The 22,071-nt window shown below is 35.7% G+C and overlaps 3 protein-coding genes across 3 annotated transcripts; 1 reads left to right on the top strand and 2 right to left on the bottom strand.

Annotated features, from left to right (window-relative positions):
• Positions 1-2,239: 2,239 nt before the first annotated feature.
• Positions 2,240-4,807, top strand: LOC144444222 (hydroxylysine kinase-like). Its single transcript, XM_078133637.1, has 4 exons — positions 2,240-2,642; positions 3,106-3,239; positions 3,775-3,940; positions 4,329-4,807. Exons 1-4 carry the CDS (start codon positions 2,240-2,242, stop codon positions 4,805-4,807), a joined length of 1,182 nt encoding a protein of 393 aa, XP_077989763.1.
• Positions 4,808-7,102: 2,295 nt separating this feature from the next.
• LOC144444221 (hydroxylysine kinase-like) lies at positions 7,103-10,292 on the bottom strand. Its single transcript, XM_078133635.1, has 4 exons — positions 9,890-10,292; positions 8,672-8,682; positions 8,238-8,403; positions 7,103-7,521 (listed from the first exon to the last, which is right to left on the bottom strand). Exons 1-4 carry the CDS (start codon positions 10,290-10,292, stop codon positions 7,103-7,105), a joined length of 999 nt encoding a protein of 332 aa, XP_077989761.1.
• A 4,027-nt stretch (positions 10,293-14,319) lies between these two features.
• On the bottom strand, positions 14,320-21,059 carry LOC144444582 (pyrroline-5-carboxylate reductase 2-like). The gene is made up of 6 exons (XM_078134060.1): positions 20,906-21,059; positions 19,803-19,867; positions 17,727-17,906; positions 17,137-17,349; positions 15,683-15,775; positions 14,320-15,210 (listed from the first exon to the last, which is right to left on the bottom strand). The coding sequence occupies exons 1-6, from the start codon at positions 20,970-20,972 to the stop codon at positions 15,025-15,027; spliced, it is 804 nt and encodes a 267-aa protein (XP_077990186.1). The 5' UTR covers positions 20,973-21,059; the 3' UTR covers positions 14,320-15,024.
• Between the last annotated feature and the right edge of the window lie 1,012 nt (positions 21,060-22,071).

Here is a 22,071-nt window from a genome sequence, read left to right as displayed (position 1 = left end):
AGCTCATAAATACAAAACATGTGACATTTAATGTGATATCATTCGAAGTAGGCCAACGCTTCCAAGTGGAGGGCTTATAAATACACTGTGTACATAACCACCTACAAGTTTAGTAAAGGGGGGGGGGGGCATTAATATTCTTATAAACATCAAGGAGGTCCCTTGAATACGGCTAAAAGAACACTGTTAATACATCTAAAATAATAACCCGTGGCTATTTATAAAACTAATTGCTACACTCTATGATATCACCATTTTTTATTTTTTATGTTTTTATTTATTATGCTTCATCACTGGGTATACACAAAAAAGTTGACACGTACAATGCAGAATAAATTTGAAACAGATCAATGAGGCTGCCATTAGTTTGTTAGGATAACCAGGTATCAGGTACCAGACGAGTCCCACAATATCAAAACTTGATTGAAATTAACATTGAAATATGAAATAAAACTAAAATAGATTACAAATTTATTTAGAAAACATGCATAAATACTTGCTTAGATCATAATTATAAATTCTTACAGTTTCGACAATGACGGAATGCTCAATCGTTGTCTGTCAATTTCAAACGCACAAGCCTATTGAAATAGGAGTGAGTGAAAGACTGTGTGAACAAAATTAAGGTGTCAAAGTTAGATGATAATTCGAAGACCTGGTATTGTGATAGCCTAGTTGAGATGTATTGAAATCAACGAACATTTTCTAAGACTGTCCCCAGCCTTGAGATAATACGATATAAGACTAGCACAGTAACATTTACCGAGACCGTCCCCAGCAAGGAGCTACTTACAATACGATATTAGACTAGTACAAAACCATGTTCTGGGACAGTTCCCAGCCTTGAGCTACTTACAATACCATATTAGACTAGTACAAAACCATGTTCTGGGACAGTCCCCAGCCTTGAGCTACTTACAATACCATATTACATTAGCAGAATAACATTGACCGAGACCGACCCCAAGCTGGAGCTACTAACAATACGATATTAGACTCGTACATTAACATTGACCGAGACCGTCCCCAGCTTGGCGCTACTTACAATAGCATATGCTAGACTAGTACATTAACATTTATCGAGACCGACCCCAAGCTGGAGCTACCTACAATACGATATTAGACTATCACAAAACCATGTTCTGGGACAGTCCCCAGCATTGAGCTACTTACAATACCATATTACATTAGCAGAATAACATTGACCGAGACCGTCCCCAAGCTGGAGCTACGACTAGGCCGGAACACATATTGGGGGCAAATAGGGCAGTGATAAGACATGAACTTGGGTCTGCTGGAGTAACATCTCCTACAAAGCCGAACTTGTTTCTCCAGCTCGTCAAGTCCATGACATACACCGACATCCACCTTCAATGATCAGACCACAGGGGACATTGTGATAATCTCCCAGCAGATGAGAGATAAAGCAAATAAAGCAAACTGTTAATGTAAGTGATCTCTCACCAATTATAAGATTAGAAGTTTTAATTTAGATAAAAGGCGAAGAATGGACAAGGTGTCTTTATTTAGTCAATAAAAAAGAGAGAGAATTACATACAGCCTCAGACTTTTAGTGGTCTGAGATATAGCTGAGAGCAAAGTAACCAGGGAAAGAAAAAGAAATAGTTTTAAAACTCAATGAGTGAATTGATCAATATCACACACAAAATAAGTTATATTGCACCACAAAAATTGATCATTCAATCGATCAATCATTCAACCAAATAATCAATCAATCAATCAATCAATCAATCAATCAATCAATCAATCAATCAATCAATCAATCAATCAATCAATCAATCAATCAATCAACAGATCAATCGATCAATCAGTTACATGCTCGCTGCTCCCTGTGATCAGACCCCTGATCTTGGAGTGGTGTACTTCCCTGCGTACATGGAGAACGGCATCTACGTTTACTTTGAACTGCACATGCGCAAACAATATGTGTCTGCGGCCTGCGCTTGGAGCAAGGTGTCCGGCTTAGAGGTGTGTCCTGCGCCTAGAGGTATGCTGTTAGACCCTACTCTATGCATGAGCACAGTGATGCGAGTGGCATTCTGCCAGAAAACACATAATGGCTATTTGTCCTGTAATGTGCATATTAGACGTCAGTAGACTGAAGTACAGTTTTCAGTCAGGTGGTTAAACATCCAAAGATAATACATGAATTAAAAACAATGATGGACTTTAGATATCACAACATTGCGACACTCCTGATTTAACAACAGGCTAAGACATGGACGGCATCAAAGGCAAAGCTGAACTATTAGAGAAACAGTTCCAACTGTATGTAGAAACCCTTGGCACAGCAGACACAGATACGGAGTTGATGAGTTATGAGAGACCGAAATTGTCGATTGATGATGCAAGAAAACTCTTCAACAGGCTGTCTGGCCTTGCCGTCGATGAAATCAAGGAACTTGACAGCTTCTGGGACCGTAATTTCTATATTTCGACTTCAAGGAACCAGCATTCCCTTCATCTTGTCATGAAAGTTCTGAATGCAAATGATTCTGCTAATCTACCCTTCGTTCAGGGGCTTATCCAAACCTTGCTATATCTGGGAGATAATGGCATTAATTGTCCAAAACCCGTAAAACTAATGGATGGTAAATATATCTCACGTCAACAGTTGACAGGTAGGCTAACCTACTTACAGTGCAAATAATGAAAACATACAAACTGCATATACCTTAGGTACAAGTCGGTGCTTGAGGCTAAAGTCCGAGTTCTTTATATGATGGGCGAAAATCCTTATGGGTTGTACTTATCAAGTGAGAATTAGACATACAGATCTATGAACGAATTCAGGGCATGTATTAGACCTATGATTTGATCTTTATCATTAAATCATTGCAAATGTTAATGAGTGGGTTCAAAATCACTTCACCAATCTTTTTTCACTCTGTAAAAAGATGTCGTCGAGTCGGGTTGGTTTTGATCATGAGGCTAAAAGACTTGATACCTTTTCTTTTTCTAATGTGCACAGTCGTAATATCAATATCAGCTGAAAGTTAGCTTGTCGTGAATTCCCTATGACCGTCTTGCTTACAATAAATTCTACAAATGATGAACAACTTTCTTGCTATTATCTATCCCCAGAAGCACAGTACTGTGCGATTTATATGCAGATCTATATTGAAGGGTTTCCATTAGGGACATTAGATGATGCGTATTCTCCATCCATTGCCTACAGTTGTGGTGTTTTCCTTGGAAATATGGACAATGCACTGAAGGTAAGTAGAATAGTAGAGTAGTTGGGGATACGGTTAGGTCTAATCATCTGGTTTTAATTTTATGTTCATTGTCGTATTCATAATAAGCAAATTTTATTCAATCTGCAGATCTAGATGTCATCAAGACTTTTAAATAAAAAAAAACAGTTGTGTGTGCAGTTACATATTCAATGCAAAAGCTTTTATGATATATAAGTTTGAAAACGGTTATTTGGCAAATGTCAATATATTTGATTTACTCAAGGTGTTCAAATGCTTCAGGAAAGCCACTGTGTAAGATGAATGGCTTCAGTTTACAATGAAACCATGGTTTTTGTTGTATTGCGATATCTTTAAATTATATTTAAACTGTTGTAGATCACTCTCTCTCTCTAAGGTTTTGGTTCAACTGAGAGATTTTCGTTGCGTACACTCCACACTGCAAATTACAAAAGACCTTTTCATTCATTTGAAAAAAAATGAATTGAATTGTTGTATCTTTCAATTAAGTCTTGGCTAAGCTGAAAGTGTTGTCTTTGTGTACTCTCTTTTGCAGGATTTCTGTCATCATGGATTCGCAAATATACGGGGTTTAGAGATGGTGCCGACCTTAAAACACCATCTACACCTTATTGAAGACGAAAGTCAAAGACAATTAGCAGTATCAACCATCCAGTCCTTTGAAGACATAGTAATTCCAAATTATAAAAACCTTAGGAGAGGTAATAGCATATATATATATATATGTCTTACTGTGGGTGTCGAAAACAAGTATTGAAGATTTGAAATTTTGTATGTCCTTCATTTTGTACAACTATTAACCTGACATTACTGTCAATTTTACTACAGATTCATTTTTAATGCTGTATGACAATTTGGGAATTTGCACCACCTGTAGCCTTGTACTGAACATACCAACTACAAATATCCTGTAGTGCAAGTACAAAACTCCTCAAGAAACATATATATTCAATGTTACAGTAACTGTTTACCTGATTTTGCTTATTACAAGAATAGACAGTGAAGGGGAAACTACCTTATGTTACAACTTGAAGGTGGATTTGATTTTAATATGTGTAATAATATTTTTGTGATTTTATCCCTCTATAGGTATCATACATGGAGATTTTAATCCAAATAACATAATAGTTAAGTACAATGACCAGACGTCTCCAACAAATAACCGTTCGTCAGAGAAATACAGTATATCTGGTGTCATTGATTTTGGTAATTCAGTATACTCCTGCTATTTATTTGAGGTTGCCATAGCAATGTGTCATTTTATGATGGCATGTCCTAGCAAGGATCGTGTGTCAGTTGGTGAACAGTTTCAAGCTGGTTTTGAATCCAGGTTTATCCTCAATGATTCTGAGAAGACACTGCTGGATGTGTGTGTTGCAGGCCGAGCTATACAGAATGTAATGCTGTGCATCAATGAACTCAAGAAACAACCCTATAATGAATATGTCAGAAGTTATCTTCTTTCGTCATGGGAAGTTTTAACCCTGTTACATAGTATACAACAAAGTCCAGCTGTTATGGCAAAAACTGAAAGTTTTACAGACAGCTTTGAAGCACACCTATTGTAATTCTGAATGGAGTAAACATTTACTGGTACTTTGGCTTTTCGCACCAAAACACGATGGCCATTTTCATTTGCATGAACGCATGGTTATTGCATCTCTAATGTCACGCAACCATCATAGTTGTTTTGATATAAATGAAATAGTAAGAGATGTCTTGTGTTTTGTTCGAAATCTTTTTAAAACATTTGATTGATGGTATTTCATATTTAGCATTGCGCTCTGCCACTGAGGTATAGAGCACTGTCTTAGCAGATTGATACTCACCGAATGATATTATTCATATGCATGAATTTCGCTATAACAATAAATAGTTCATCGTCTACATTAAGTAGTAGTAAAATATTTCATTTGATGTATTAAGTTTTGAAATAATGGTGATATTGAGAACTTAAATGATGCTATGCACTATGATCATTACTATGAAAAGATTTCGTCAAAAAGTGAGTAACATATAACTTAATATATTTAGCATGTATTGAATCATTTAGTCTACTCTTACGTCACAAATAAGGAAAACAAATCGTATATAAAATGTGCAAATAAATCATTAATATGCACGGAATTTATTCAAACGTTTATCAGAGCTTGGGATAATCACATAGATAGAGTTCTATGTACCATATCTAAAATTTATTTGAACCTGTACGTTTTGAAATAATGTCGGCATTAAGAAACTGATTTAATGATAAGGCCAATTATGCGAATTCATGCAAAAAAAATTCACTAAAGTTATACACACATTGCTGAATTATCCATTACTGGAGAGACAACCCCAAAGAATTAAAATTCAAAATCGATGAATATTTATTGATAATTAATCAGCTATTCTTTAATTACACAACCTGGTGATTTTATTCAGTATAAGGCCTTCCATGTCGTAACTAGGTACTAGGTGATCTGTAAGGCCTTCCATGTCGTAACTAGGTACTAGTAATCTGTAAGGCCTTCCTAGACCTTACAAACCTATTACGTGATGACATTCAATCCCTGTGTTGAACGGATCGTTGGATGACTAGGATGTGTGTACGTATACATACGTACAGTACAAAGTCAACTTAAGGTCAACGGTTAAATGATATTATCTCAGACCACTAACTTTTTAGTGGTCTGAGATAGTATCTAGCAGAGCGCATGTGCAACACTCAAGTAGTGTGTAGGGGTCAGATATGTCATACACATTGATTTCAAACCATAGAATAAATACCATACATAATCATAAATAACCATAAATAGTTATGAAAATAGTCTTCAGTCTTACAGTTTATTGTTATCAAGCAGAATCGAAAACATACATTTACATCCGATAATTTCTTTTACTTTTTTCGTTATGGGGAGTAACAGATTATAAGCTTACTACTTTTTCTCAGTTAGATACATATTGTATACTACCTTCCATTTCACTTAACCTTGAGCAAATGCTTGTCAAACTACATGAAAAGTTGTAAACCTGATATGAAAATTTGGGAAATAGATTAATATTCAAAAATCGTTGCCCTCTGAAGTAGAAGGCTTGTATCAAGTGTGTTTTCAATCAAGTAAAGATCGATCTGCCATGGGATCGTTATGGAAAGTTTTAACTCTGACAGATAGAAAAACAAAGTCAAGCTGTGTCACGAAAACTGAGTATTTCTAAGGTATAGTAAGGGAGAGGAACCACAATCACTGGAGAAAGAAGAAAGAACTCACACACACACACACACACACACACACACATGTCACAGGTCAAAATATGCGTAAATTTGTAAACTCAGAGTACACTTGAGATGTAATGATGGCTGGTGAGCGCAAATAAAATTACTCGCAATGTTCGAATTAAGTCTCTTTTATTTGCCTGCTATGGAAGCGTAGACTTGGGATGCAATGTGTATACTGCAACATACACAAATCGTAGACGACGCTGACGATTGTTCACTGATGAAATGTGCAGTTCCACACACTGCATTATCCACAGTCCCGGTAAAACGTTGCATTTGTAAGGAATGACGGAGTTCAGAATTTTCCTATACAGGAATCCAACAGCATGTGCTACAGCAATGTTGTAGCTTTCGCACGATTGGATGATAATAGTTGCCACCAGGTGTACTTCATAATATAGGCAAATTCAATCAACTTATTTATCCACTTTCAAGCCATCTGTCGAAACATGCTTTTGATTTAAGTATCTTGTCAAAAGCCCTGACCGGTCAACCTAATGTCGCTGACCTTAGGCCAATAATTTTTACTAAATATGTCACCACTCTGTGATAAGCTGCTTCATGCTTTAGTGGTAAGATTTCAATTCTTGCCATGACAGGTGTTTTACTTTGTTTTACTATCCATCAACGATAACACTTCCCATGCCGATACTAAGAAACTTCTGACATATTCATTCCCTGGTTGTTTCTTGAGTTCATTAAGAGACACCACTGCAACAAGTGCTGCTCTAGCAGTAACGCACACATCCAGCAGTGTCTTCTCACAATCATTGAGGATAAACTTGGATTCAAAACCAGCTTTAAACTGTTCACCAACTGATACTCGATCCTTGCTAGGACATGCCATCATGAAATGACATATTGCTATGGCAACTTCAAATAAATAGCAGGAGTATGCTGTGTCCCCAAAATCAATGACACCAGATATGCGGTATTTCTCTGAAGAACTGCTGTTTGTAGGGTTGGCCTTGTCATTACATTGAAGGATAACGTTATGTTGAGTTAAGTCTCCGTGTATGATACCTAGAATGGATGTAAAATCACAAAAGAATGATTAAATATTGAGATTAAAGCTTCTGATATCCTCAGTTATATCTTATTAGCCAAACATCAGCTCAGATGTATTCAAAAGTGAATGATTTCTCAAGAGTAAGTTTGTAGTTTGCTCATTATTAAGCTGTGGTATGCACATTAGAAGACTGCAGAAGTTGTACTAATACAGGTCCTAAATTACCTTGCTACATAAGCAATTACCTTTTCTGAAGTTCACAAAATTGCAGTTCGAACAGGTTAAATTGTTCTGATCAATACATTTTCTCGACAGAAACTTTAAGTTATACATTTATTGCCTGACTGTGAAAGCACTAGTAGACTTCTATTACTACTCTGCTGTTATGTGGGGTAACAGCTCTTTCTCACGGCTGAAAGCCAATAGAAATAGTTGCTACATAACAACTCGAAGGGTAATATGACATCTAATAGTGCCCGAATACCATGCAATAAGTGTTTTATAACACATCCCCTTCTTAGGCACATATTCTTTCCTTAGGCAAAAGAAATCGCAGATAAGATCAAGACTTCCGTGTTCCACGAATATTACTCTAGGGGAAATACAACGTGACTAGTACCCCTATATGTACATTGAGGTCACTGGGGTCAATAGTCCATACCACGTGATACGATCTAAGCCAATCACTGAAGTTTATATGAAAATGGTGTGTTTTACTATATGTTATTACCTCTTTGAAGATATTTGTAATTTGGAACCACTCTGTCTTCAAATGACTCGATGACTGATGCTACTAACTGTCTTTGTTGTTCATCTTCAACTAGGTGTAGGTGATGTTTGTAGTTTGGTAACATCTCTAAACCCCGTTTACTTTCAAATCCAGGATGATAAAAGTTCTACAAAAGAGTGTACATAAAGACGAACCTTTCAGTTTAGGCAAAACCAAATTGAAAGGTTTTCGAAAGACTAGAATATTCTTCATCATTTACAGTCATTGACTAACTTGTGAATAAGGAAGATTATGCAATTATGAATCGTTTAGTCAAGTCGAATGCAAAGATACAGCAAAAATGAACTTTTTTTGAAAATATTGAGAAGTTGTCAGACGGACTATAAGATCGATCACTGTGACAGCAAATGATAAACTGATGCCATTCATCTGACACATTGGCTTGCTGAAACAGCAGAAAAGCTTGTAATGAGTTCATTCAATAGAGTAACACCTGACAATACATATGACTGCTTTGAACAACATATTAACACCTTAAACGTATTAATTACCCCTGATGATGAAAATAAGAAATTGTAATGATATCTAGATCTGTAGATGGAATGCAATTTGCTCAATATGAATGAAATAACAAACATAACTTTCAATGTTATGATTGGACTACACACCGTATCCCCAACTACAAAACTCTTGTATTCACCTTCAGGGCATTGTCCATATTTCCAAGATAAACACCACAACTGTATGCCATGGATGGAGATATTGCATCAGCCACTGTCCCTAATGTGAAACCTTCAATGTATGTCTGTAGGTAAACTGCATTGTGCTGTGTCTCTGGAGAAAGGTCACAGTAATGAAAGGAGGTTATGTATCATTCGTAGACTTAACATGCCCAAGACGGTGAGCGAGTGTGTGTGTGAGAAAGCCAATATATTGTATGTATACTCGGCTTATACTATGTTACCATTGTCAGGCTACAAATCAACCAAACAACAATCCATCATGTTGACATACTTGTAGATATTCAAATCCCCCGTCACCTCGGGGGGGGGGGGGGGGGGGGGGTAGAGGGGTTACTCCCATAGAAAGTATGGAGAGTGCCTTTTTCAAAATTTCGTAAAAATGGGTCGACGTCTAAAAATCCCCTTATTAAGGAATCGATAACATGGGAAACGTCATCATGCTTTAGAAATACAATCACAGCATGAGATTAAAGGTAACTAACCTGTTGATTATGTGAATGGCTCTGTTTTTTGGATTATTCATGGGTAGATGTATTAAACTTGGGTAGCACATCCCGTCTGAAAATTTGGGGAGTACCAATCCCCTTTTCCTGGGGATAAATTGAAGGTAGTATAGCACCTCATCATACGCTAACTAACGTTAATACATATATTTGTATACACGTGACTTTATTGCTTTGAAATTGCAAATTCGTTGAGAGATGTTTACATTGAATACGACATGACTAACTTGACCAAGTACATGTACATTGTATATCACAGAGAACTTAAATTCGCTCACGGGGAAAGGTTAGCCAGTAGCCTAATTAATAAGAACACTGACCTTAAGCGGTTAGGTTAGCACTTATACTTTGTACGTATACGGTATATGTTTTCATTGTTCGCATGTATGTAAGTAGGTCAACCTACCCGTGAACAGCTCATGTGAGATATATTCCCCGTTCATAAATTTTACTGGTTTTGGACAATTAATGCCCTTATCGCATAAATGTAGCAAGGTGTGGATAAGCCCTTCAACGTAGAGTAGATTAGCCGAATCAGTTGCGTTCAACACTTTCATGACAAGATGAAGGGAATTCTGGTTGGTTGTAGACGAAATATAAAAATTACGGTCCCAGAAGCCGTCAAATTCCTTGATTTTATCGACGGAAAGACCAGTCAGCTTGTTGAAGAGTTTTCTTGCATCGTCAATCGACAGTTTTGGTCTCTCAAAACGCACCATCTCCGTGTCTGCGTCCTCTGTGCCAAGGTTATCTACGTACTTTTGGAACTGTTTTTCTAATAGTTCAGCTGTTCCTGTGAGGCCATCCATGTCGTAGCTAGGTGTCTGATCACAATTTGAATGGAATAATGTTGTGATATCTAACGCTCAACGGTGTCCTGGATCTTATAGCTTTTACTATGTTAGTTATCCGAGGACAATTCAATCACACTTACTCTACTGTAACGAAGTGAATTGTTGTGTTTTTTTTCCCAAGGGCAACGTAAGGTCAGTAATGATGATTTATTTCCTGACGTGTCGGAGCGCCCTCATTCACGAGTGTGTAGGGATCACACAGAGGTGGCCAATATCGGCCTGTAAAATAGTAGTAAAATAGTTAAGCACAGCAGAAACTAAATTTACATTGTTGAATGTTTACTCTGTTCATCATGGAGACTTAGAGATTATACATGTCAATTAGCATACATGGTATGTCACCTTCCATTTCACTCGAGCAAATGATTGTCAAAATACATTTAAAAAACCTGTAAATCTTATATGCAAATTAGGGAAATGTATATTATTTATAAATCGTATGGAATGATTGTCCTCTGAAGGTAGCAGGCTTTTGTCAAGATCGATCTGCCAGGACGTAACAAAATACAAAAGGTGAACAGTAATTAATTAACTAGTATAATCGTCAATCTGATTAAAATCCGATGTAGATGTCGGCTAATCGTTCATTGCTATTTTACCTTCGTTATTTTGCCTGAATTGACCTTCGTAGTACATGTTTACGTTTTTAGCCTGATCGCAGGAGGCGATTGGTTGATAATACAGACAGACATCAGCTCCCATACGGGGAGCTAAAAGTCGTTACTATTAAAGTTCCCATCCACCCAATACTGACTTTCACTTGAAACACAAACCTATAAAACACACACACACACACCACTATATAGTCAATACATGTATCAAGACATTCTAGCCATGCTAACTTAAAACGAGTTAACAAGAATTCCATGATAAACTTGCTGACTAAACAGTTCATACTCTTTCAACAGAGCATTCACGTATATATAATGCCATGTGAAGCTACAAGGGAAGTTTGTAAGCAAATTAGCTTATTAATATTCATACCAAAAAGTAACAAACTTTCAAAAATTTGTGTACCACATATCACTCATATCCATCAAGTAGTTTTACTTTATATGAGATATAGATGACAAACACTGACACAAGTAAACAATTCAGGAGACTGTATTGCCTGTAGACCCTATAAGTAACAAAGGCACGCACATATGAGCTCCCTACACAAGAAGGTAATCAAAGATACAGACACACCAAAGGAGTGCACACCATGAAATAAGATACAACCACACTGTAGTCAAATTCAACGAATATTCATCTTTATTAACATATAATAAACTCTTCTTTAATCATTGTAACATCGATGGATCAAAGATAAATGATGATCGCCAGTATCATCTATTCATGTTCTACCACTTCTATTATCAGAATATGTTGCTTTTCTTGTAATGCTTCAAGCTTTAATGGCTAAATGCCAATGTAATATGAATTGCATATGTTTCAAAGTCCGTATCAAAATAAATACATAAATAATAGTGAACATTAAATTTCACTGAATTGTGTAACGAATTCATATTGACATATATGAGATACAGCATGTTGATATGTAACTTTCTTTTGTATCACTCTGTAACTAGCACCCGTATGCAGAATTATGTAGAAATTAATATTCATACTGTAGTGTTGCTTCACATAAAAGAATGCAATACCACAGCATTCTAGTATGCTAATTAGTATGCGAACATTTTTCTTGTACAATAAATGTAAGATGTAATAATAAGAGAACCCCATTTTAATGTATATATTGTATATTTTTATCGCAACACTGTGTGAGTAGAGCCTTTGGCTCAACAGTCTATCGAATTTAGATAAAGTTTAATAATAAAAATAATATCTGATTTTCCAGAAAATGGTAAGTCTAATAGGGAACTTGCAATCTAGACTGAGCATGTCGAGATGCAAAGGGATTATTGGGATTATCTGAGGTTATCGTATTACCTTATCTGGAGCTACCGATAAAGTAAACCTCCCACAATGGTCAGGGTGACTATGAATTGATCGTTTGTAGTTTCAAACAATATAACAATATTGTTCATAATACTAATTGATTAGTATTTATAACCACATTTCCCACGATGCAACATTTAACATGGCGGGTTCCTATTATATCTTGTACTCGGTCTTTAAACAAGAAATATTTTATAAAACAGTTATAGATATATCACCTGTTTCACATAATAAACTCTATTTTTGCTAAAGTTCAGCCAACCAAGACATAATTGTCTGAGGGTAATCTGATTTTCAAAAAATCTGTTACTAGAGTATGGTCTTCAATTACTACGTAAATATTTGATAAGACAGTTATATTTTGGTAAAGTTCAGAGAACCAGGACGTAGTTGTCTGAGGGTAAAGACAATATTTTAAATCACCTGCTTCACGATGTAAACACTTTATTGTACTCTTATATTTTGATCAAACTACACTAGAACAATGGTTTTGAGAGTATTGACTAAAATTCTCTGTTTTCTTGGATCAATGGTAAGCACACGAGTATGAATGTCTTTTATTCTACTATTAAACTACTCTAATAGTACTGCAGACAAATGATTCAAAGACACGCTATCATGTATGAAATGCTGTTGAACTAAATAGTAAAACATGTTGTGCTGACTTAAAATTATTATGCAATGTTTATACTTAGTAACTTAATTTTCATAAGAATCTGCTGATATATAATCAACCCTTCGGATACAGGATTGTTTCATCACTAGTGATTTATACTTGCATTATGCATGCGCATACTATTGATATTTACACTGCAATGCAACAAACACATTATATCATATCCTAATGCAAATGAACATGCAAACCTTCTCAGTTCTAGGCACATAATGTCAATCATGTGAAAGCTGTTATTTCATGCAATCTCTTTACACATACTTATAATGCATATGAACGTGTGAGCCTTTTATGCATATATGAATCACATGTAAATGTGATTCAATGATGTAATCTCTTTGCTTCCACTGAAAGAGACGCCCAGAAATCATACAAAGACACTCAACTGTGAATATAAACAAACTGGGACAGTAAATGTATGCACCTTAGAATGACAAATATGTTAGGAAATCATTAGTTTTCCTGTACGTTAAATTATAAAGCTTTAAGGCTGAGTGGTATGGAAATAAATTATAAATGTGACAACAAAAGTGTAAATAAAGATGAAAGTTGTTGCTTTGAAAATTAATGACTAAAGCTATACAGAAAACGTTTTAGAAAAACAAAACAAAAAATTAGTTTTACTCTGATGACTATGCTTTCAGAGATAAGTTTTGCAGAGAGAAAGTGTTAGAGAGAAGACAACCTCGCATTATAAAATATAGAGAATATTTTTCATATCTCTGATGCTAAACATTACAGAGTAAAGTTGCATGAGATAATATTTTTAATTTGCAACAGACATTACATTGAATATTATGCGGGTCAAGATATATGGGTATTGTTTAATATACAACTTGTTTTGCCTAGAATACTGAATGTAAACAGAAACATCTTAGGATTGCAAGAAAACGTGCATGATGGACAAAACTAAAGCACACGAGATATAAATAATTATGACATAATAACTTATTTTCAGGATAAATATTCTCTTTGCCTTAAAATTGCAAATAATAATAGTGGTTTTATGTTAATGTTTGATATAAACAATTAAGGGATATAAAACCATGTGGCCTGAAATGAGAAACACATCTGTTAACTCGAGCAGCACTAGTTGTAACTACAAGGCTGTGAAACTTAAAGTCAAATAAAATTCCAGGACTTTACTACGAGTGTTATTCATCAGTTTTCCAGGAATATTAAGATCAACTTTGGTCATTTTCCAGGAGTGTTGATCATTTCATTGGTCAACACATCTGCTCTTAATACATTTCTATCATCTAGAAATTCAAGAACTTTCCATGGAATGCAATTCTACTCAGTGGGTTGACATACTATAATTATCTTAAATGATATCACAAAGTGATGTTGTTGTAAAGATAAGCCGGCATGCCAAATGCAGGTACAAATTGTTTGTGAATGAATGAGGTTTTATACTGAAAAAGGAATATCATTGTAAACTCTACATAGTCTTGGAAATGTATCTAGCTAGCTTTGTAGTTTTATGTACTCCTTGGTTGCCAAAAGGAAAAGATACCCAATCCAACATTGAGGGCACACTTGGTACTCATACATGTAGCGTGCCACTGTCACTGGTCAAAGTACGAGTACCGGTACGTGCATGTAATCAGACATCTATAAGCCAGTAAATTGATGACTTGAAATTAATATATTATGTACTACCTCATAACAGGCTTCATGTCAAATCAACCAAGACACATTTTATGAATCAAAATAATTTGCTGTAAATATGGCAGGAATGTTGTTAGTGTTAAACTAAATGTTGCTATCTAAACCAGAGAGCAGTTCAAATACAAAAGGACTGATGTTAAAAAAAGGTTGAAAACTGTAAATCTCAGTTGCAAAGGTTGCCTAATTGCCTAAAATGTTGTCGTTTTCCTTTGATATAAAAGTGGCCGTTTTCCAACATGAACGTTTAAGATCCAAAATGATCTAAAATGGCAAACAAGCAGAGAGGTTTTACCAACAAGAACAGCAAAACATGAACGAAAGCACTGTACTCTTACAATGAAAGTTGACTCAACTATTAGTAAATGAGATGTAACAGCTTGTGTCAAAATCTGACTGTAATCTTTACTTCTGCTGAGCCAAGTCACTTGCTCGTTTAGATGCAGCTTGGACTGCATTCATCAGACATCTTCTGAATCCATCTTCTTCTAGTTGATGAATAGCAGTAATGGTAGCACCTCCAGGTGAACACACTTCATCCTTTAAATCCATGGGATGTCTGCCAGTGTCCAAAACCATCTTAGCTGCACCCTAGATAGAGATAAATAGACACATTGAATGATGTGATGTATCATGGTTAGCTAGAATCCTGGGTTCGTATACTTAAAGTTGCTTAAATTTCAAGGCATCTCCTGGATTTTTGTTTCAATTTGTCTACAAGTGTAACCCCTCTTTCCAGAACTGATGTATTCTACCATATATATGATATCTCAGTAGCAGTCTTTCATTCAAGCAATTGCTATCATTAATCTCCCTGTACATGTAGGCAACAGGAATTTCCAATATACATTACAATGTATTATATAAAACACAAACATCATACAAAACAGTGAGATTCGGCTATAAATTCATTTCTCTATTCTGACTCCAGGCTTTAATTTAAATTCTATGCTGAAGTGTACACAATGCTCTGTTTTCAAACTAAATCTGATTTTATCCCTTGAGTATGAACACCAAGATGTTTGAAAGTTAAAGCCAACAAAAACATTAGAAAAAAATTTACCAGCAATGTCTGTGCAGCTAGTTTCAGTGCCAGATGTCTTGGCAAACCCATCTTTACACCACCATCTGCTACTGCATCAATAGCACAGAATCCCTGCAATAGGATAAAAATAAATGCACCCAAAGTGTCAATTATTAGGTAGGCAAAAATCTGCTGCTTGTGTACATTTGCATTCACTCTCATTTGCCCAACGATTCCCCTAAATGTATTCTAGCAGGTGCTAAGGGTATGATATATAAATATGTTGATTTGGTTCAGATGAATTTACAAGGATGGATGATTAGAAACACCCTTCTCCTGGGATTTTGCATGTTTTGTGTTGCCTCAGTATGAGTTACAGATTTTTATTTACCTGCAACTTCATCCCCTAAAATTGTAGTGTGAAGGTGTGGAATAAGGTATAAAAATAACATTTTCACATACATATTGTGGTACTAGGTATATATCCACCATACCATAATTTTGGTGGGGAACCCCAATAAAATCATAATGATATGGAAAATTTGGTACATTTGTACTTGTCACCACCCTCGCTGAAAAAAGTCATCAGGGTTCATTACCCTTTTATAGTAAAAGATATTGGTTTAATTCCAGACAAGTTCATTAGTATGCAAACCACAGTATGTCAGGTCTACTACTATAATGTCTGGTCACTTTTAAACACAGACAAATAACAATTAGACCCAGACCCAGACAGATGAAACACCATGTACCATGAATATTACATGTCTACAGTACTCTCATCAACTATTCCTATATTGCATTAGCAATCAGACATACATGATAAGGTAATGGGATTTAGAGAAAACAAAACTTGTCCAACAAGCACATCTGCGTAATTATTTGAACTCATACAAAATTTTAGTAATCACATTTTATCATCCTTGAAAAGTAAATTAACAACTTTAATATTTACACATGAAAAAAGAGAAACAGCAGGGTTAGATCAATGAATTACAATCTTTTTTGTCAAAAGTGGAAAAGGAGATACACCTGTTTTCAAAAAAATCATAATACTGGCAATTTATTTTACTTGCAAACACCCCCCCCCCCACACACACACAGAAAGCTAAAAAAACAAAAACACCCCAAAACATACAAACAAACATGAATTTTTAATTTTTAAATGAGGCTGGATTAAGTTCTCATCCCAGCCTCATCTCTGTATATACATATGAAACAAATATGTGAATATATCAGGTTTCCTTTATGCTATTAAATGGTTTGTATGGGAAATTCTGTACTAAAAAAACCACCATGTTGCTGTAAAATTATTTCTGTATTTGTAAATTGCAGGCATACTTAGCCACCCCTTTGTCTGATAAAATTGAGAAGTTTAGGTCACATATGGACAGTGGGACTAGGATAAGCTTTTCCCAATTTCATTAAATATTGCACATATAAAACCCTGGAAAGTATACACCAAAGCATACAATATCAAATAGACTACTTACATAAGCTGGACCACATCCACTAACACCAGTCACAGCATCAATGAAAGATTCATCACCTTCAGAGCAGTAGCCAATACTGGAGAAGTATTTGAGTACTGTTTGAGCATCACTTTGTGTGGCTGATGCACCTCTAGAAAAGAAAATTGCTCCTTCTCCAACAACACAAGGTGTGTTTGGCATCAATCTCACTACTCTGGCATGTTCTGGCAATTTCTACATTTAAAATTTAAAAAATAGAAGAGAATTTTACAGATAATTGTAATTTCTGCCAAGTTCTGGTAATCTGAAATTCTGTCTAAATACATCATGGTAGGAGAGATAAGGCTGGTGCCATAGGTCCAGTGTCACAAAAACAAAAGATTATAATATGTGGCCACTAGGAGTGCTATTCTGAAGCAACTTTTGGACTCCCCAAGAGGGCCACAATAGTTGGTCTCTGACCGTAGTGTTTTAACTAAAACTGATGACTTCAGCCATCCAAATAGATCTGCTTTACTGTAGTATTTCAGTTCTGTATGGAGTTATTTAAAATGTACCTTTGGACTAATTAATTTGTGTGTCTATGATTTATGTTGACTTTGAGTCCTTACCTTCTCCATATAGTCAATTTTGATGCCAGCAGCCACTGATATGACCAAATGATCTTTCTTAATATTTGGAGCTATTTCATCTAGTACATATGGCATGATGTGTGGTTTGACTGCCAGTAGAATAATATCACTGGAATCTACAGCTTCTGAATTATCAAGAGTGGTCCTTACACCTAGACTCTACAAAAGAAAATTGTACCCACAAACAATTATTAAATGGAAGCTGTGAATAAAGAAGGACTTGTGACAATAACTGTCTACAAATTAGGCTGTAACATAGCTATTGTTGTTCAGCCCCATCAGGTTTTTCAACCTAGCCTAACTGAAGTCTTGAAGGACTAACACTACAATACTATTTCAGCTATCCTAGAAATTGCCATTTTGGTTTTTCGTAGTTTCGGTTGTTGGAAGGATGAGTGAAAATAAAAAAAAATCAAAGTGACAGTTAGGATAACTGTAAGATATGTACTGTTGTTCAGCCGCATCAGGCTTCTCAAACCAGCCTACCAGAAATCTTGAAGGACTAATGCTACAACATTATTTCAGCTATCCTAGAAACTGCCATTTTGGTTTTTTGAAGTTTCAGTTGGACAAGTGAAAATCAAAAAATCAAAATGGCGGTTATAGGATAACTGAAATAGTGTCCTAGCATTCAATCTTTCAAGACACCACGTAGGCTATTCTCAACCATGACTATACTAAACCACCCTATATTCAGCACATTCCAACTAGTTTTGGTTGCAGCCAATTCTGCTTTAGTAAAAGGAGTCAAACTGATCCTGATGTCAGCCTTTTGATGCTGATACATGGGGTTTCCAAACAAACAATCACCATTAACAACAATCAGTCTAATATCACAAGATGCAGAAACTATTTTGCCTGTTTGAACCTAATCTACATAATGACCTCTGTTTGAACTTCTCATCACAAGTTCAAGGGGGGGGGGGAGGTCTAAATATTTTGATCTTATGTGGCAGACGCAGACCTGAAGTGACTGCTGATAGCAAGGCACTACACATAGTTTCATACAGACTATTACAGGTATACCAGCTTGATAGCAAGATATCACAGAGTAGGAGTACAGGATATGACCCATTTGACATCAAACTAATGATGCATGTTTACTTTACACATAAGATAACATCATCTAAGCCTAAGTTCACAAATCAAAATTAGAAATGAAGTCAGAAACCACCTCTCTGCTCATAAATGATGGAATTTTCCTTAAGCACTTACATACCAAATCTGTGTTTTGAAGTTAAATTCATTGGAAAATATATTATGAAGAACCATGAATATTACAGTTTTTTTCTTGACATGCTATCCATGATTCTGTATTATATTCTTTTCTGATTACAATTTTTTTTTACCTTGAATATAAAGCAAGTAGCAGGTGCTTATTGCAACACTGTCTGGAAATTATTCAGGAAAATATTTGTGCATATATTTTTCTTAAGGAAAGACATGGCATTTAAAACTATATTACATGACCGGGTACAGCACAAACAAACAAGTGTTTCACTTCAAGTGATGATGTGGTAATTACATTTAAGTATGACAGTTTCCTTTGAACACATTATAGAAGGGATATTTCCAGATCTACATTACAACGAAAACCATAACAATTTTGATTTTTAAATCATTACAGACACATCTGCAATAGATTGTATGCTCCCCAGGGAGTTGAGGAAGTAAAGGGCCATTGTGTCGCTATAGATCTGTGCCAGGGGTAATAATTGTAAAGTGCTTTGAGCACAGAGTGGGAAAGCACTATATAACATTAATTATTATCATTATTTATCTGTGACAAAATTACTGTCTGTCATTATCTGATATTTACTTCTGCTTCACGTAGAATTAAAGAGCAATTCATGTTGAATTATTTTATAAGTTTCATTTACTAAAGAGAGGTTTAATTGTGAATTGAAAATCTGCCAGAGATTTTATGATAATTAACTTTGGTAAAGTAGGGATAAATGTGATTTTGGGAATTTGCCAGAGATTTCATTACACTGTCACTGGCGGGTGAAATTGTGACTATATTGAGCAGACAACTTGACATTAAATTGAACTTACCCCAATCTCAGTAAGGCAATCAGGGTCTGGAGAACTTCCAATGACACGATTTGCTGATACCACACCTAAAATGAATGGAGTATTATATAGAGCGATATAAAATAATTCATGATTTCAGATTTTTTAACATGCAGTGTGTCAGAGCCCCCCCCCCCACCCCACAGTATACAATAATAATCACTTCAAACTTCAATGAATATTCAAACATTTTAGCAGAAAATTGAAAATTTTTGGATAAGACAACAACCTTGCTGCATTTTTTTTAATGAACAAAGTAAATTTCTCCGGGAAGTAGATAATCCTGCTTGCAGACGGAATATGAGACTCGATTCTGACTTACTCCGTCTGCAAGGAGGGAGGAGGTACATGTACGATCTAGAGGACCATGGTTCAATGTGGTTGTACTTGTAATACCGCCATTACGAAGTTCACGTTTTCAGCTATCGTCAGATCCAAGCTTATACATTTTGCCGGTACATTTTGAATGGCAGTCTAGTCGGTAAATCTTAAAGAATATTGTTTTGAAACATATTTCACTGAGAAGATATGCTGGAAAAGTCCTCGAAAAGTATCTCAAAAAAAAATTCGTTGCAATGCTAACGCCATAACACTGTGTCAACTTTTACTAGCGGGCGGACATTACGTCGTAAGAGGAGGTAACGAAAACTGTCCTTTATAGTCCTTGTAAAAATAAAGCACTTCACAGAATATTAATAAAGGTACTTTGGTATCTTTATATTATACAAATTTATTACCGAGGCTTAATTTTTATAATACATGTTTTTCACACATTTCAATTTTTTTCATGACTAGCTTAAAGTTATGAACTGCTCTGATTGATGTCGCGTCACGTGTGTACAGATGCCGATGGTCACAGTCAAGCTACTATCGTATCGACGTTGTCTTAACAGTAATAACACCATATTTTATTGAGCGAGATAATAATGAATGGTGGCAATCCTGAAAGGGGCATATTTTCACTGTTCCATTGTCAACGTCCCCATCATACACGCGACATGGTGCAATATCTACGTACATGTAAAACAACCTGTCGCTACTACATGTGTCGATGTACCCTAGATTTATAGTACAAAACTTCTTACCAGCCCGAAGGAATCCCCTGACCATTGCTTGGCCCATCTTTCCAGCTCCAACTATAGCAACACTCATGGTTGAATCCTTTCCTTGGGAGTGCAATACGATTACAAACACAAAATCGGGACTTCATCAAAATCCGTACCGTTGCCTTCGACGTAAAGAAACTTATGGCTGTAAAGAGCTGGAAATGAATGGAAAAATACCAAAATTTTATCGTGACGTCACTGACCTAAATGTATCAGAATATTGACCAAAGGAGAGGTGATTGGAAGGACGATTTCATTTTACTTAGGGGTGTGTTACCGGCGTTATGTCTTTTACTGTTTTAGCTTTGATTTTCGTGTTCTCCTTTTCACAGTTATACCACTACGAGATCGATCAGACACATACATATGCAAGTACGTGTATTGGTGTACACCAGCTTCACACCAAAGTACTGTATAAAAATTCCGAAGTGCGATTTTGACCACATAGCAATCTCTGTATTGAATGGAGAATACCACCCCACGCCGTCGCACCGTGACCTCATTTGACAGGACATTATACGTACGTCACCATACGACATCTAGCATATCGATCAGGACACATATACATGCACAGCTACAGACACACTACAACCTGTATTTGCGCATGCATAAATCACGTACAACAGTTTTTGCGCTATTTTTTTAATGCTGGCGTCATTGGTCCATTCTAGAGCTATTACAAAACATCTTCACCTTCTGTTTCCCACCCCACATACATGCATGCAGTGTACATGAACAAAACTTGTGTCTTGTCGACTAGTACAGTCTCTTGTAAGGAAAATGCCGAGATTTAATAATAGTATACAGACCCGTAAATGTATGTGTTGACAATGGAATTTTCATTTACTCGTGCATATTTTGTTTTTTAGTATGTATGTATGTATGTATGTATGTATGTATGTATGTATGTATGTATGTATGTATGTATGTATGTATGTATGTATGTATGTATGTATGTATGTATGTATGTATGTATGTATGTATGTATGTATGTTTGTTTGTTTGTTTGTTTGTTTGTTTGTTTGTTTGTTTGTTTGTTTGTTTGTTTGTTTGTTTGTTTGATTGTTTGTTTGTCTGTTTGTAACATTCCTGGACTCCGTGTGGTTTGTTATGAATGCGCAAACGTCCGATATGTAGTATTTAGT

Source organism: Glandiceps talaboti, chromosome 13 (genome assembly GCF_964340395.1).
Source record: "Glandiceps talaboti chromosome 13, keGlaTala1.1, whole genome shotgun sequence".
NCBI lineage: Eukaryota > Metazoa > Hemichordata > Enteropneusta > Spengelidae > Glandiceps > Glandiceps talaboti.
The sequence above is the reverse complement of the archived record's forward strand: the minus strand, read 5'-3'. Positions and strand labels throughout refer to the sequence as shown.

Bases quoted from the DNA above. Each gene is read 5' to 3' on its own strand.
- LOC144444222 (XM_078133637.1), top strand. From the start codon at position 2,240: ATGGACGGCATCAAAGGCAAAGCTGAACTATTAGAGAAACAGTTCCAA. The intron at 2,643-3,105 runs GTAGGCTAACCT...ATCTATCCCCAG, and splicing joins CTCACGTCAACAGTTGACAG to AAGCACAGTACTGTGCGATT. The intron at 3,240-3,774 runs GTAAGTAGAATA...TCTCTTTTGCAG, and splicing joins ATATGGACAATGCACTGAAG to GATTTCTGTCATCATGGATT.
- LOC144444221 (XM_078133635.1), bottom strand. From the start codon at position 10,292: ATGGATGGCCTCACAGGAACAGCTGAACTATTAGAAAAACAGTTCCAA. The intron at 7,522-8,237 runs GTAATAACATAT...CATCCATTCTAG, and splicing joins TTACAAATATCTTCAAAGAG to GTATCATACACGGAGACTTA.
- LOC144444582 (XM_078134060.1), bottom strand. From the start codon at position 20,972: ATGAGTGTTGCTATAGTTGGAGCTGGAAAGATGGGCCAAGCAATGGTC. The intron at 17,350-17,726 runs GTAAGGACTCAA...TTTTAAATGTAG, and splicing joins AAATTGACTATATGGAGAAG to AAATTGCCAGAACATGCCAG. The intron at 15,211-15,682 runs GTAAATTTTTTT...ATCTCTATCTAG, and splicing joins TAGCTGCACAGACATTGCTG to GGTGCAGCTAAGATGGTTTT.